General features: G+C 45.9%; 1 protein-coding gene across 4 annotated transcripts in view; it reads right to left on the reverse strand.

Annotated features, from left to right (window-relative positions):
* SRGAP3 (SLIT-ROBO Rho GTPase activating protein 3) overlaps window positions 1–17,915 on the reverse strand; it is a 218,864-nt gene that overhangs the window by 73,302 nt on the left and 127,647 nt on the right. For all 4 annotated transcript variants that reach the window (XM_081160007.1, XM_081160010.1, XM_081160008.1 and 1 more), the window contains exons 3-4: window positions 17,345–17,507; window positions 200–262 (exon numbers count right to left, since the gene is read on the reverse strand). In XM_081160007.1, the coding sequence (XP_081016133.1) occupies window positions 200–262; window positions 17,345–17,507 (226 nt within the window). The remainder of the gene's footprint in view (window positions 1–199; window positions 263–17,344; window positions 17,508–17,915) is intronic.

Consider the following 17,915-nt stretch of genomic DNA (forward strand, 5'->3'; position numbering starts at 1 on the left):
GGCCCTCCCCATATGTAGAGAATGAGGAGCTGGGGTTGTGAATCATTACATTCCACCATAATGACTCACTGTCACTCAGGCACACGACAGCAAAAAGGCCCAGGGTCCTCCCAGACTTCTGGTTAGCCTCCCTCCAGCCCTGGGCACTGAAGAAAGGAGGCCCAATGTCAAATGGCAGCAGAGGCTGAGCAGGACTTACTGTGTAGAGCTCATTAGTGACCTTCAGGAGCTCCTCGTGCATCTGCAGGCCAATCTCCTTGCTCTGGAATATGAAAGAGCAAATGTCAGAGGGAGAGAAGTGACTGGTTGCATTAAATTTCCTTTTCGACACAGTAAGGACAGGAATGCTTGGGGTGGGGACTGCCGAAATCAACACAAACCTCATTGATCTAAGCTTGAATTCCTCTACTTGTGTCCATGAAACAAAGCCTTCTCTGGCCATATAAACTGGGGAACCCTACTTGGTGATTCACAGAGACATCACGGTATTAAAGATTTTGAGAAACCCCACAGCCAATCAACCTGTTTATCTTTCTTTAATTCTGTGTGTCCTACGTTTATGTGACTAGAATATGTGTCCCTAGTTCAACACTCATTAACATCTCATGAGAGTTCCATAGAACACAGTTTGAGAAATAAGGCTCTGGCATCTCAATTCATCAGAGCAGTGCAGGTAAATAGCCCTCTGGATCACTGGCAGAACACTGAGGTTCTCGCCTGCACTGTGTCTCCAACTGGCCATGTACTCTTGGAGACATAGTTACCATATCTATAAAATAAAAAACAAACTAAAGAAACACTTCCCAAAGCATGCTCTGGGGGTGCCACACTAAAAAAGGGGACAGAAGTTTCTGTGACCAAATACATTTGGGAAAAGTTAAAGTGAGACAGGTTTTCTCACTGCAGAACTTTTCAGGGGCTTTTATACCCTCACATGCATGGACTTTCTAAGGTGGACCGCAGAGTGTAGTTTAGTTGACCTCAATCCTTTTTCTGCAAGGTGACTTAAATGTTCAGTTTATTGAGGGACATAATTCAGAAAACAATGAACAAATTATCTCCAAATTCCTTCCAGCCTGAGGAGTCTAGGATTCTGTCACTTTTATTATTATTATTATTATTATTATTATTATTATTATCATTGTAAATATTCTGATGCCTGGACCAGCGTGTGAAATTTCTGTGTTGAAAATGGGAGTCCTGGTCCCTGCTCCCTGACAACTGGGCAGGGTCCCTGCTCTCCCTTTCAGCTCCCTCAGCCTCAGGCATGACAGGCAGCTGACTGGCAGAAACCAGCCTTCCTCCATCCTGCCCTGTGCAGGTCAGCAGCCCCTGGGCTCAATGGTAGCTGGGGGAGGCTCAGTACCAGGCTCCTTCTCCTCACCCACAGCTTTTCTCTCAGCTTCTGGGCCTGGACTTGCCAAGAATCACATGTCTGAAGGCAGCCCTTGCATATATCAGTTCTCTTAAGAGACAGCAAAAGCTCTGGGGCAATTCCAGGGATCTGCTCAGACCTTGCTCCAGCTCTGTGACTAAAGAAAAGGGACCCAATCCAACAGCACAGCAGAGTCACAGCAGGACTTCAGGTGCAGAGCTCACAGGGAACCTTCAGTTCCATCCCATGCATCTACACTGGTGTGTGATGAATCCAGCTAGCTATCCCCATTTCCTTCTAGTCTCCCCCTGATTTTCAATCTGTGCCTCAGTTTCTCCTATGACCCCTCCCCCCAATGTTTGCCCCACTGCTGACCCTGGACTCTGACACCCACAGTGGCTCCCCTCGGTGCTCACTCTCACCAACATCTCTGACACCCAAGACCCAGTTTCTTCTGTATTTATTTGTATGAGCTCACTTTCTGAAGGTACTAAATACACATGGTTACAGGGCCCTAAAAGCCAGCACAGTAAAAGTGAAGAGAAGCCTCTCAGGCTCCCAGACCTTGCCCAGAGTCAACTGCTAGTCAAAGTTTCTTCTGACGCCATCCAGAAACAGTCTATGGATATACAAGCACGCATTTGGGTAGTGTATCTTCTCTTTTAAACACAAATGGAGGTATTCTACTGACACCTTTGCATCTCGCTTTTCCCACCTAACAATATATGGGAGATTTTTCCTTCACAGCCCATGTAGCTCTTGCATCCCCCTTTTTGACAGCTGCTTGGGGTTCCACATACCAGATGTATCATAATTCATTAACCAGCTGCATAGTGATGGACATTTGGGTCATCTCCAGTCTCCCAATATTTTAGACAATGATGCAGTGAACATCCTTGTACTCTATCACTGTGCACATCGGCAGAGATCCCTGTCAAGTAAATTCTTAGAAGCGGCCGTGCTGGGAAGAGTCCTTCCTTCAAAACTCCCACCAGCATTGGCTTCTCAGTCTCTGCCCCAGCCGGTTCCCCACACACTACTGACTTCAGCTCCCACTTCTTGGTGATCAGCAACCATGTCACCATCTCCATGGTCCTCTCTCCTGGGCTCTGTCCTGCATGACCTTGAGCCCAAACTCAGAGACCTATATCTTCAGCTGTTGTAAAAGAGTATGGCCTGGATGTCTTCTCATCACACCAAACTCAAATTACCCAAAAGCAAATTCCTGAACTTCCCTCCACCTCCTTGAGTTTGGTCAATGGGATAATATCTTCCCAGAGATGGCAACTGGAAAATTTAGAGTTATTGACACTTTAAAAAAACACCCTTCCTCCTCAATCTAATCTGTCACTGCCTCCTGCCTTCTAACTGTCCAATCTTTTGTATTCAGTAGCAGGTGATGCTAGTTCCCTCCCCAACATCCATTCTTGCCCTTCTTCCTTCCTAATAGAGCCCTGAATTTGGCCCTGCATTCAACCCTCCAGCTCAGTTCTTCCAAGGACAATGACCCCATCTCAACCTGAGATAATGGATTCTGGAATGTTGTTAGCCCAAGGGTGTGACTTAACTGGATGGAAGAGGATGACTTAGATGGTTAAGAGAAAGGTTTTAGCTTTTCTATTGAGTGCCAGCAAAAACAAAAACAAAAACAAAAACACCCATAGAATCCCAGCTGCTACCAGCAGACATCTTAGGACCATAAGAGGAAGCAGTCTTGGGTGATAGAACAAAAGAATTCTGGGTCCTTATCAAAAGCCTGCCTCCCAGTGAACTTCCACTTCTGTGGCTTTATTGGTTAAGCCACTTTAAGTTGGGGTTGTTACTTGCAGCCAAAAGCATCCTAAAAGATAGGTTTCCCACCACCAATCCCAGAGCAAGCATGTCATCATTGCGGGATCCAGATTACTAAAGCTGCCCTCTAGCAAAGTCCTCGACTCTTGTCCCCAATTCTGCATGCCTGTGCCAGTATAATTTCCTAGAAATGTATTTCGCTGTGTGCCTCCAAAGCCTCCTCAATGTCTACAGACAGGATCAAGATCCAGCTCTTCAGCTGGACTGTGAGGCTCTAGGCTACTAGCACTGGCTTGGTTAGACAGTAGAGAGGGCTGTATTTTGGGGCCACAGAGATGGGAACTGGAGATAGGGCTTTAAGCCATTTAGCCTCTCAGCACCTCAGCTCCCCTATCTGTAAAATAGTACCTGTCACTGTCCTTCTTTGCACTTATAAAGCGAAGTGTAATGATCTGGCTTGTTTATTTATTTATTCATTTGTCATTTGTTCCCCCCACTTGAATGTAAACCCCATGAAAGGAAAGAGACTTTCTTTTTGGTGGTACATGCTCAACTCCCACAGTTGCTAGGAGGGCTGGCAGCAAACAGCCCCTAGCCAAGAGCACCCTTCACGGATAGCCTCAGAGGACAAGGTGACGCACCTTCCAAAGACTGACACCTCATCCAAAGATGAGAGGCCTGCCTCTCTGTATCAACCTGGACAGCACTGAGTGTCACTCCATCTGTAGAACTCCCTGCCAGGCTGGCTAAGACTTCCAGAAAGGCTGCCTGCATCATGGCTCGTCTTCACCATGCTCCCTCCCCTCCCCTCCCCTCCCCTCCCCTCCCCTCCCCTGGTGTGGATCCTAAGAATTCTCCCTAATTATTCTGTTAGATGCTGAATTCAGATGTCAGAACTGGCTTCCCAGGGTACCCGACCTGCAATATCTAGCTTCCCCTATCCTCCGTGCAATGCCACAGAGCCTGTCACATAGTGAGTGCTCATTTGTTGAATAAATCTACGAACGTATGAAGGGAGAGTTCCTCTAAGCCTTAGTTTCCTTATCTGTAAAAGTGGGGTGATGTCACAGGTGTCATGGAGTCCCTGTGCTGATGAAAGGAGATAACCCAAATGGCAGCACTTCGCATCAATGGAGAGCTTGGGGAATAGTAGTGCAGGCTGAATTGGTGCCCCCTGATGCCAGGGACAAGGCTAGGAAGTTGTCCAGAAAAGGAAATACAAGTTGAATTTTTTATTTAAGTTGTCCCTTAAGAATCTCCCAGTTTGGCAGGATCGAGAGTCAAGAACCAAATAATTTTAAGGCAGGTGGTGGAAAAGGCCACAAGAGTGACAGACGAGGTGACATGGGCTGAAGTGATGAAGAGGATGCAGGGACAACCACCAGAGCCAGCTCACCTGCATGAATGGACAGAGACAGAGGTGGCACTCGGGGAAGGGGCACAGCCTGAGCAAAGGCACAGAGGCTGGGACAAGGAAAAGCTTGGTTTGCAAAGAGACAAGCACAGCCACAGAAGAGCAGATGATAAGCTCGAAACAGAGGCGGGGCCGGTCGCGCGGGCTCGTGGACTGCAGGCTTCATTCAGAGTGGACCCGGGAGCCTCTGAAGGCTGTGAGCAGCAGCGGGTGATGGCCAGAGCTGTGCTTCTCTGGGAAGATGAAGACGGCGTGCATGGAGGGTGGACAGGTGGGGAGCAGCTGGAGGTCTGGTTCTTGTGTTTCCTCAATGGCACAGTAAGTCACCAGGTGGAACCTGCTCAGTCTCTGCTCATCTCCCTCTCAGCACCAAGTACAGGGCTGGCCACAGAGTGAGTGCTCAGCAAATAGTTACTAAAGTGTACAGGACTCAAAGGAATTTTATTTTTCTATGGTTGGGGTTGGTTGGGAAGGGAAATATTCTCAACCACAGTTCCAGAAACTACTGAATGAGGAGCCCAAACCAAACATTCCACCAGGAACAGGAGGCCAAAACCCTGATAATCTCTAGCAGACCATCACGCCCAGCCCTTGGGGACCCAAGTGGCAATACATTAGCACTCTTCGTGCACATTTCTCACATGACTTTCATGCCTGCAGAGGTCGGGGGTGGCAGGCTGCTTCCTTCATGCACAGGAAGTGTGTGGACTGTGGAAAATGATTACATTGGGCTCAGCCATGGCAACCGTGGTTCTTTGGGGTTGAACGGGTACAGCACTGTCTGTAAAATCAGATGGCAGGTGGCCCCGGCCCTGCGTCTTTCTTCTGCCCACAGCTAATGTCAGTTAAACTCCCATAGGGACAGATAACTCTTTCATGGGGGCGGGTGCTGTCCTGGGCATTGTAAGGTGTTTAGCATCATCCCTGGCCTCTAACCACTAGTTGCCAGGAGCATTCCCCATCCCCACCCCACCCCAAGTTGTGACAACAAAAATTATCTCCAGACATGGCCAAATGTCCCCTGGGGGACAAACTCGCCCTGGCAGAGAATCACTGCCCTAGACCAAGGGCTCCAAGTGGCAGCTTCTCTGGCCTGTAGACGTGTTTTATTTGGCCATTTAGTGTTTTCAGATCATCTGGTTCTTTTCCCAGCTTTTAAAAACCAGAAAGTTTCCCTTACATGTCCAGATTTTTGGCTTCTCTTGGAAAACTAGAAGATCCAGCAATCTTGGGCCCCCACTTTGAGCATGGTGGCCCCTTTGCATGAGGTTTGTACTCTCGAGTTGGCCAAGTGCCCAGAATCTCTCTCCACTCGTCCACATCACTCATCTGGCCCATGCGGGCGTTTGGCTCAGAGACCAGTAGGGTCTCACAGAGAGTGACCATCTGAATCCCCTGGCACTCATCAAGGACAGCCATGGCTAACCTGCCAAACTGGAACCTGTAAGAGTGCCTTTTTAACCAACGTCCTTATATCCCAACTTTGAGAGTCACTGAAGAGTCCGCTTCCTGAGACCAAACCTCCTGGTTCCCCTGTGGACCCCAACAGCAAGCCTGTGTAGAATCCTAGTGACCCCTGAACCCATCCTCCTACTGACACTACCTCCTCTTGTACCTCTGTGGCCAATTCTTCACCTAGCTTTGATTCGATTTACACCAGCACTTACTGAAACCTACTAGATACCAGCTCCAACTAGATACCAACTACAAAGCTGAATGAGACGCAGCCCCAGTTCCACTGATGGCAGCTGGCATTTATGGAGCACTTTCCATTTGCTGAATACTGTCCAAAGTCACTTCCATACATTTTCTAATTTAAACCTTTAAGGTAAGTAATAACATTATGTCCGCTTGACAGATGATAGCTGCAGGCTCAGAGGGGTTGAGCAACTAGCCCAAGTTGCACAGCTAGGAAGTAGCAGAGCCAGCAATCAGCTGTTAGTTGGTCTGACTCCAAAGCTGGCACTTGTAATGACTTTCTGTTGTCTGCTTCCTCTGTAGGCACACAAATGAAAAGAAGCCCTTGAAATGCTGTAATAGAGATGAGTTCAGGCCACAAGAAAGGTATGAAGGAAAGCATACCCTCTGGACACCACCTGCCTGTCCAAGTCACTTTCTCACCACCTGTGCAGAAATCAGCATCCTTGCCCCCACTTGCAGGCATGTCTAGTTGTCCTTTGCCTGGTCCTTCTTGGCCCACCTGCCCTGTTAAGAATAAATTAGCCATGCTGGCCATCCTGGCTTCTCTTTTCCTCCTTCTGATAATGGGTGATGAGATGTGATGGGACTGACCCCTGTGTGCCTGGTCATGTAAGATGGTCCATCAGGCATGGGACCCAGTGTGACCAGAGTGCTCTGGCTCCTTGTGTCTAGTGATTGGGTCAGAGATGGAAATGTATTCCAGGCTGAGTCAGTACAAATCTTCCCTGGGAGCTTTCTAATAACCACATTCTCAGACAATCTCTCCTCTGAAGTCACCGAGCTAGGATGTCAGGGGTCTTGGGCTATTCATCAAGAGGAGAATCAGGACCTTGATCACAGCATTAGAGTCCCCATCTAGAGATTCCTAGGTAAGATTGACCTGTGGACTTTTCCAGCTTACAGGATCCAGAGAATTTTCATTTTTGCATCTGTGAAAGAATACTGACGTAACATGTGCTTATGTCAGTGTGAAAGTGACAAAATGACCACGGAGTGGGACAGCCTTCTGCAAACCCTCCACCAAGCACCAGTTTTCACCCAGTTCCTGCAAAAGAACCAAGTTCCAACTGATCAGAGGGTGCATAAGCTCCTTGAAGGCTGGCACTCTGGCTTCCCAGAATGCAGACCACAAAGATTGGCATACACAAGGAGCTCTATAAATGCCTGTACACAAAACCCCCACAGGGTCATGTCAAGATGGGACCAGCTGACTAAATTTTTTTGACACGGTGTTTCCTGAGTTAAATTTCTTCACCATGAAAATCTTGCGATGGGTTGCTTGATTTAGTTTTTAATACATGGTTAATCATGCTTTTATGGAAAACCCTCAAAACTATTACTATAGGTCCTAGAGCTTTATGAGCTGCATTTGAAATGTGCTGTTATTAAAGGGCATGTCTCTGTCTCCCTCAAATGAACTCAAAAGTGGGTCATTCCTTTGGCTAAAGTCACTCTTTACATTTAGAAAATAATGCCATGTTAAAATGTTGTGTTTTAACAAAAAGACTCCCCATTCACTTCTCCAATGGAGACCATTCCAAACAATCCTTTAGAAAATTTAAATGCAGGAAATAAGGTGGTGCCTTCCTCAACCCCCAGTTACCATGGGGCATCCAGGCCTCTCCTCCATCTCACCAGACCCTGCTACAGCAAGGCCCGTCTCTCTTCTCACTCTTGCTTGCCTAGATGTTCTCATGTAGGGTTACCTTTGGGGACATTCCATGGTTTTCCTAGTTCTGGGGCTCCAAGCAAACCATAAACGAACAAAACTGAATAAAAACAAAAACTTCTTTCTCTTGTAGTTGTAAATCCCACTGCTTTTCCACACTCCAGCTTGTTTTCTCATCAAATAGCAAAACTTGAGACCCACAGATGTTCCCTATTTAAGTATCTGGTATATGTAAGCACTGGCCATCTCCCAAAGCGATTGTGTTTTCATTTCCAAAGCAAAGGCTTGAAAGGCGTGTCTCAGTGGGATGGGGCTTCTCCAGTTGTTCCTGGAAGGTCAGCTTATCGCTGAGCATGGCAGCCTGGACAGCTAGCTGGCTGTTTCTCCTGGCTGTGTCCTAGCTTGCCAATAATTGGGCTGCCTGCACTCTGTCATGTCAGCACTCTGCCTCCCAACACCATCCTTAGCCTACACTCTGCCCCACGTTCCACTTGGACCCTTGTTACTCCTCTCCCCCGCCCCACCTTCTTCCCTTCCCTGCTCCTGGACACCTCCCTTCTGTTCTTCCCCTTCCCAAACCGATTTACGTCTCCAGTTGCTGCCACTCCAAATGCTGTCATCTACATGTCATTTCTGCAAGAAGCTGGAATGCAGATTTGAGCCTTGAACTCTCCCCCGTGTTGCTGGGGCTGAGATACCTGGCTGCAAGGAAATAGGAAGGTCCTGGAACCACTCATCATAGGTTCTTGGCAGTGGTGGGCCCCACTGAAGCCCAGCAATGAGCTGAGGCAAGAAGCCTAGCATCGTGCCTGCAACCCAGCATCTCTCTGGGATTCTGTTCGCACTGAAAGCCTTCAGTTTCAGAAATGCTTCAAGTAACAGGCCTGAGGAAGTCCGAAGATACCTTGGGATGGCTATGAACAGGTGACCTGATGTGGTCAGGCTGGGTGTTTTAGATCTCTACTAATACTAGACATTATTAATAATAATAGTTATCATTGTTAATAATAGTGCTGGGTACTATTACTAATAATAATACTTATCATTATAGTTAATAATAACAATAATGGCTATTGTTTCTTGGTATCTTAGCATGTGCCAGGCACAATGATAACTTCTTTACAGGTAATACCTCACATAAGCCTAATATCAGCCCCTTCATAGGAGGCACTATCATTAACCCCACTTTAAAGATCAGGACACCAGGGCTCAGGGGGGTGAGTGAGTTAGTTGCCCGGGATCACAGAGCTAGTAAATGTCATTCCCTCAACCATTCCACTCTGCTTCCTCCATTGGGAGAGCTAGCATTCTACATGACTTTAGAATCCCCCCCGCCAACATTCCAAGATAATTATAAAACATGGATACTCCTCTGCCTTAGCATAAAAAGCATACTGATATTTACAAGGCTCTGCTTTAGATCATCGTAAATATCAAATAACATGCAGTGCTCAGTGCCAATAATCTCCTGTTATTTGTGACCAAATTCCAGCCCGGCCTCCAGGTTAAGGCAGAAGGAGAGATGGTCTGAACTGCTGGGCTGAGTCTCTGCAGAGGCAGAACATACTCAGGAGTAATCTTGCCTGACTATGCCCCTCACGTTGGCCTATGTTTTGGGGGTTTTGGGTGGGGTTTTTTTGTTTGTTTATTTTGCCACGAATCTCTTACAGATAAGGAGTGAAAGGTTCATGCGGCAGTGGAGAGTCTGTGTCCTGAGGAACACGACAAAGCCGTCTTCCTGAGAAATCAATATCCACGAAAACCTGAGGCCACTCAGTTTTGAGCTTTTTCTCCCTCTCTACACAATCTTCAACGTGAATCTGGTTGTTGTCTGGCTCATTTGTTGGATTAAAACATTACTGATCACATTGCTGAATCACTCACCTGAGACATCTCTTGAAACTCCTTGTCATTTTATAACCTTATCTTCAATTTCATTTGCATTGTTTGTGAATAAGATGTAATGAAGATTGCACTGGCATTTCAAAAATGTCTGTGGCCATGTATCCCCCTATCTATTCCCCACCTTTCCACCCATTCGCCCATCTACTCATCCATCCATCAGTCCACCCACCCACCCATGCATCTACCCATCCACTCATTCATCCACTCGCTTAACCACCACGCATCTATCCCTTCCTCCCTTTATATTCCCATATCAACCTCCCTGACCCAGGCTCCTATTACCTTCCACCACTAATCTGTATATTCATATATATGTATTAATAACATGTAACTACTCTCCCTGAGTTGAGCATCTCTCTTTTCAAAGCCATCAAATACACCAAATTAATCATCCTTAAACTTGACTTTGATCGTGTCGCTCCCTATTCAAGAACCTGCAATGGTTCTCCAATGTCTAGAAAATAAAGCCCAGATTCTCATTCTGGCACACAAGGGCCTCCTCAATCTGTCTTCACTCCCCTCCCTCTTAATTTCAGTTCTCTGGTATTTAAATATCTAAATATTAAATATCCCCAATATTTGAAACATGCTGCAGAGTTGAGGACACAATAACAAACAACCAAGAACATGCCACCCAAATTAGATACCTATTAATATTTTCCCATTTTTGCTTCCAAATTACTCTTAGGAAGCAAAATGTTATAGACATAGCTGAAGTGTTCTTCGTCGCCTTTCTTACTCCCCCACACCTCAATTACTATTCTGAAGCTGGTATGTATTCTTACACAGTCAACATTTGGATAGCTTTATGTCAGACAGGTGTCTAACAATATGAACAATATAAACTATTAATTCATGTTTTATTTATTTTATTTTATTTTAAATATATCTTTATTGATTTCAGAGAGAGGAAAGGAGAGGGAGAGAGAGAGAGAGAGAGAGAGAGAAACATCAATGATGAGAGAGTCATTGATCGAGCCCGCAACCCGGGCATGTGCCCTGACCGGGAATCGAACCCCGATCGCCTGGATCCTAGGTCGACTCTCAACCGCTGAGCCACGCCCGGCCGGGCTATGTTTTAAATTGTATAAAAATATCATGGTGATCCTTGTTTTTTCATCCAACATTGTGTTTTCAAGTTTTACCCACATTGATACATGTAGATCTAGTTCCTTCATCTGAACTATTGTATAACATTCCATTGTATGACTATCCATAGCTTACTTAACCATTCCCTTCATGGAGGACATCTAGGTGATTTCTCTTTGCTTCTTTATTACAAACACTACTGCAGCAAATATCCTTGTATGGGGCTTTGCATGTGTGCGCACAGATATACTAAAGCATCTTTAGGTTACACTTAGAAGTGGAATTGTTGGGTAACAGGGTATGCATCTCTGCCTTCACTTCACTGTTACTAGAAGTATCTAGTAACTGTTCTCAAAGGGGCTAGATGAATTTAGAGGTTTATTAGGAGGACACGAGAGCCCCTGCTGCTCCACATTCTTGCCAGCACCTAGGATTGCTTTACCAATCCAATGGCACTCAAACAGTGTCTCATTTCCACTCTACACTGTGAGCTCCTTGAGAGAGGGCATCATGTCTGACTGGCTTCTCTGTCTTCTTTAGCACCTGCCTTTACCACTGGGCACTGGAGTCAGACAAATCTAGATTGCAATTCCAGCTCCACCTACACTAGCATCAGCATTCTCATCTATAAAATTAAGTGATGACAGCATCTTACTCTCCTTTAAGAATTAAATGTCTATAGAATGCTTAGCCCAGAGCCTGGCACACAGTAAGCACTCACTAATTGTTTGTTATCTATAATTACTGTTCACCTACTGTCATGATAGTACTAATATATGTTTATTGAATGAGTTTGGAATGCCTGATGGTGACCAGCTCAGCAGGCTGTACTAGCAGAGTGAGCACTTCACGACTTCATCTCCCTGGGATATGGAAGAGACTGGTTGAAGGTCCCTCATGCCTTGGCAGTTTGCCCACTTTCTCTCTCTCTTTCTCCCTGCAGACCTCATAGTTGGACCCTCCAGCATGCAAACCCTCACTCTCTCCTTCAACCCAATAATAAAAAATAAACTTGGCTTTGAATTCAAGGCCATTGGTGCTTTTGATCTTGGTTACAAAGCAAAGCAATTATTGCACACAAAAGCCCTGATTTATTTATGAAATGCGACAGACATCTTCGAGGTGGGAACGAAAAAGCTCACTGAAGACCAAGCCCTTACTGACACACAGTGAATGGCTGCTTTCAAACACAAGCCCCCCAAATGCCCCCTCTTCTCTGCTAAGAGTCTTTCCTCATTAGTGCTTCCTCCAGAACACAGCAGCTTCCAACAATCAAATTCACTTCACTGCCCAGCAAGTAATTAAATTCTGCAAGCGTCAGAGCATAGAATAATGGGTGGCTATTGTTAAGGAAGCTGAGACTGGAAATGAAATGGGCTTCAGTGCCCATTCTCAGAAATGGTTGGGGCAGGAAGGGAGAGTAAGCAGGATGCAGATGGAACCTCCCACTGCTGTGCCACAGGGGGTAATGGGTTCAGTACCAGACCTGGAGTTCAAAACCTGCCTTTGGGGCCAGATTCTGAGCTTACCGGGGGGGGGGGGGGGGGGCACTCAGTTTCATTACCTGGAAAACAAGAAGGTTGGACTAGGTAAGTCATTCTCCATGTGTGGTCCCCAGACCAGCAGCATCAACATCACGTGGGAACTTGTTAGAAATGCAGATTCTCAGGCTTCTCTCAGTCCTACTGAATCAGAAACTGTGGGGGTGGAGCCCAGCAATCTATGTTTAACAAGTCCCCCAGGTGACTCTGAAGCTAAACTTGACAAACCAACCACTGGTAGATAATGTTTAAAGATGAGGCCACAAATTCAAATGCATAAAGGGCCAGGGAGGCAAAATAAAGGAGCCAGGAAGGTGTCCTACACTGGACAACAGCAGGGCCCCTGGTGCAGTGGAAGAGAGTGTGCCCTGACTAAAAGGGCCAGCAGCTACTCAGTACCAGCCAAGTATCGCCAAGTATGAACTCTCATGGATCTGGTATTGGCAGAGCTTCTGATTTTTTAAGAGAAATACAAAATCCTGATTTTTATATAAAACCCCACAATTTTTAAATGTTGATTTCATTTTCTTAACATAGTGAGGGCCAAGCAGATTACCCTGAAGAACCAAATTCAGCTGTGGACCGCCATTCTGCAGACTCCATTCCGAGCTGCCTTGGACCGCCAACATGATATGCTGTACCCACTGTGCTCTTGCCTTTCTCCTAACACTGAACTCTCAACTTCCTTTCCTTATTTGGCAGGCTCCTATTTATCTTTCAGTACTCAACTCAAAAGTCACCTTAACTGTATCTTATTCTCAACTCTCTGTCCCATGTCCCACTCCTCTGCTAAGAAGGTAAATAAGAATCAAACACAGTGCCAAAGAATTGACACATAAAAGAAGGTACCACCAAGAAGAAAGATATGGAGAAGTTATAAAACAAGCTTTTCCCACAAACAAGCTTTTCCCACAGAGGAGGAATTAGGATCTCTTGGAAAAGTTATCCCATTGCTGCTTGAAAAATCACTTAAATAAAGACACTGATCCCATTTGACCAGAATCTAATATAATAAAGTTTTAAAAGGGCAAATATAGAAAAACCTAAGTGCAGAATTCATAGGCTAGATTAAAAAACAGTTGGACAAAAATACCTTGGGATTTGAGCTGAGAGTTCAGTGAGTCAACCATGTGATGAGACTGTCATGAAAAAGGCAAACTGCCTTCATAGATTTCCTTATTAGAAATGAAGAGTCAACACAGCCCTGCTCTAATCTTAGCTGGCCAGACCTCTCTGGAGTATTCTGAATGGTCCTGAATATTAACTTCTGTGGGTCAGAGAAGACCTGGAGAGTGACCCAGGGAGAGTATCCCAAGTGGGGAGGGAACAAAGCCAAATCACAGAGGCATGAGTGAAGGAACTGGAATGCTTACTCAGAGATGGGAAAGTCCTGGGTAGGTGATCGTGATTTCTGTCTTCGAGCAACTGACAGGTTTCCATGTGAATTTGACCTATGAAGCTCTCAAGGGTATGACCAGGCGCTGTGAGTGGAAACTCTGTAAGATTTCATCTCAACATTGGGGAGAATTTTCGATTGATCACAGCTATCCCCAAATGGAATGGGCTGTCCTAAGAGGTAATGAATGCCCTTTATTGAGGGAGATCTAGCAGAGGGAGGATGATCACTCTCATAGAGGATGATAAAAGGACTGGAACAGAAAGCCTAGTAGACATCTATTGATTTATTGCACATCAGTGTTTCCTGGAGAACCACCCCTCACCCATTCTCTGTCCCATGCATCAGGTGAAGTTGAGTGTACATTTGGCTTCAGGTGTGAGTGTGTTTCTCAGGCCTGGTCAGTCCACACTGCAACCCCCAGCCACAGGTACAGCAACAGGAGTGCTCATGGGACCCACACTGAGCCAATCAGTGCCCACAAGACCCAATTCTAGGAAAAAGGAGATCTCATTTTCAAACGAATTTGGAGCACGTAGAATGTAAACCTGGAACTGCCAGGGAACATCTGGTCATCACATGGAGAGAAATTGACTACAAAAGAGCCTTTCACTGTCCCCCCTAAAAGGGAGACAGGGAATTGGAGCATAGCTGCAGAGAGCCTGATTTCCTTTGCGCCCTCAAAGTCCCCCATGCCTGAAGCCAAGCTTGGCTCTAGAGAACTGGTAAATTCCCTTTCTTCCTTCAAGCAGGCTGAACTGGGTTTCTGTTGTTTGCAATTGTAAGAGTCCTGACCCCTACAATGACCTCTAAGATCTCGTCAGTTCCATTCTGCTATGGTGGACCCACACCTCACGCTTAAAGCAAGGGCCATCCACATGCATAAGTCCATTTGACCAGATGAATCCTATAATGGCTTCTGGAATTTGAAGTGCTTCTTATGGTCATAAGAATAGATTCCAGTACAAAAGGGAAAATGGAGAATCATGAAAAGGTAGCTATTAAGTCAAATAGCATCTTGCATCATTGAGAAGCTGATAATCAAGGCAGCTGCCCCAGGCCCAAGCCCAGGAAGGATACCTGGCCTATATCAACTCTTCGAAACAGGCCCCTGACGTAGACATTGTCACCATCTCCACCTCCCAGATGAGAAGACTGACCCTCAGGGAGACCTGCCCAGGGTCACACAGTCAGTGAGAGATAGTTCTGCGACTCCAAAGCCTAGCCACGCTGCCTCCTGCCCATGATGACAACAGGCCCAAAGTTACCAAGTCTGGGTTCCCCTTGCAGCTTCTCAGGCTTCACCTCCTCATCTACAAAATGGGTGAGGGCCGAGCCTCTTCCCCAGTCTGACCAGACATCGGCCCTGCAGTCATTATGAGGCCTGCAGGAACAGTTATTATGTAAGGAGCACAGGCTCAGTGCCGAGATTATCTATAACTGATGTGACACAAAGGGGCCACGCTGTGCTAACTCAGCCAGCGAGGCCCTGTCCCCGTCTCTCTCCCAGCCCACAGGGGCTGGGGCGTTTCCTTTGTTCCACAGGCACAGGCCTGGTAACAAGGCAGCCAGGAGCTCAGCTGTAGACATTTTTTCATTATTTTCCACCCTGTTAACCTCCATCACAAGTGAGGCTGCTGTCAGCCTAAATGAGAACTGAAAAGATTTATCTCACTTGTCCCCAGGCTCAGCTCAGGAAAAAGACCCTTCGTTTCCTAAAGGCCCTGATGACCCTTTCTCTTTGAGTCACTCCTACCCAGGAAAAAAGATGTGACAGTGGCAGCAGGCAGAGGCTTGTGATGGGACCAAGTGACCTGAATCACTTCAGTGTGGCTTTGCAAAGCGCTGTGTGAGTTTCTTTTATTGCACTGTATTTACCTTCCTAATTATGTTTGCTTATGCAAATATTAAAGTTAGACTATGTTTCATTAACACAGCCCCAGGAGGACACCAGAGCATACTGTGTGGCAGGACACAACTAGCTTGTGATTACAGTTTTGCCATAGAAGTCATCCTCAGAGTGGACAATCCTAATACAGACCATGCAGAGATTATTATATTTCAAACCAACTTGGCCTATTCCTTGTGCTTCTAGAAATCCCAGGTCACCTAATGCCTAAAATTGGCACCTAGCAATGAGCTGGATTATTTTAGTAGTAACAGCCTCTTACATTCGTATGACAATAGCCTGCTTTCCTGAGCACTTAGCCACCCAACTGTCCAGTGGGTATTTCTATCCCTATCCCACAAATGAGGAAACAGGCACAGAGAGTAGAAGGAACAAACCCAAAGACTAATGATGGAAAGCTAATGATGGAACCAGGATTATGACCCTGGGAATTTCAAGAATTATAGACCCAAAGACCATACCCTGAACCACTTCTCAACACCTTCCTTTTTCTCTGTTCCTTTAACCCTCACACTGCCGCTGGGAAGTAGCAATCTTAACCCCGTTTGTGAAACAAAGAGGATAAGGCTCATGAAGACTAATTGATTTGCCCACTTTACAGATGAGAAAACTGAAGTTCACAGATGTGAGTTCAGTTCCACAGACATTTACACAGCACCTGGTGACTGCTCGGCACTGTGCAAGAAGCTTGGAATACAGAGGCCTCGGGGGCATAAATCGTGACTGCTCCCCCCCCACCTCACCCCCGCTTCCTGTGGGTAAAACCTTTCTGAAAGCAACAGAGCAGTCTGTTGAAAGACTTAAAAATAAGTAAACTTTTGACCCCAAAATTCTCATTGTAGAAACTGATCCTAGGAAACAGGAGTGAATATACAAAGGTATATATATATAAAAACATTGCTCACAGAAGCACTGTTTCTAAGAGTAAGAGAATAGAATAACTTGTGTTCAACAATAAGACACTGGTTAATAAATTAGGGTGCGTTATATAATAAAATATTATTAATCATTCAAAAAGGTTATAGGAATATATTTATTGACATGGGGAAATTCTGTAATAAAGTGTTCTATAATTTTTTTAGGTGACACAAGCCGACTGCAAAATCATATGCAGTCTGATCATTGGGGAAAATGCATATGTATACTGGAAAATGTATAAATATGAGCACTCATAGAAAATGTATTTGCATAAAGAAATACCTGTGACACCAAAGTGACTACTGCTGAGTGATAACATTGTAGGTAATTTTAACTTTTGTTTTGTACCCATCTCCATTTTTCCAAATTTCCTACAACAAACATGTACCACTTACTTTACCCTGAAAAGGTTTATATTTTGGGGGTAGATGCTAAAGTGGCTGAGCCACCAGCCATATCCAGGATTCAAACTCAGGATATGGGATGCCAAGTCCAGCCTCAGCCCCTTGCACCGTTCAACACGCCTGCCCTCCTGGTCTCATATCCCCAAACCACATTCCACCCTGGCTGGCACAGTGTTGCCACAGCCAGCCTAGGGGCAAAGACCCACGCAGGTCAGGTGGCCTGCTTGCCCACCTTTTTGAAGAGTCTGATGACATCCTCACTGATCTGTGAGAGGCGGACAATGACGTTGTTCATGAAGATGTCATTGAGGGTCGCATGGTCTCGGCTCTCCCGCCTGGTCTGATGCAGAACCAGATACCAGCAGTTCACCGGCGAGAGGAGGTACTGGTCCTTCCTGTGGAGACCAAGACAGCCTGGGTTGGCTTCGTTGGAACTGTCATCTAGACAGTGTTCTACAGTCATTCACTGTGGTTTTCTGACCCTCACGGGGCCCCTTCAAGTTCGGTTTTACTCTAACACACTCATAGTTGGGGAAACGGATACTACAAAAGCTGAAGCAATCTTCCCAAGGTCACAGAGCAGTGCTGGGGGCTCAAACTCAGGTCTTTGACTCTAAGTCCTACCCCATCTACTCTCCCGTTGCATATGGCATTTGCTACATGCATCTCTCCCTTCTGGGAAGAAGCTGCCTTTCCCCGGGCTAAGCAACACTAAACCAGCTGTGTTTGAAATACTTGTATGAGTTCTAGAACTATGCAGTTGGAAGAACAAAATGTGGAGACTTGCCTTTCCCTTTCCTGTC

This window comes from Miniopterus schreibersii (genome assembly GCF_964146895.1).
Source record: "Miniopterus schreibersii genome assembly, chromosome: 15".
In the NCBI taxonomy this organism is placed as follows: domain Eukaryota; kingdom Metazoa; phylum Chordata; class Mammalia; order Chiroptera; family Miniopteridae; genus Miniopterus; species Miniopterus schreibersii.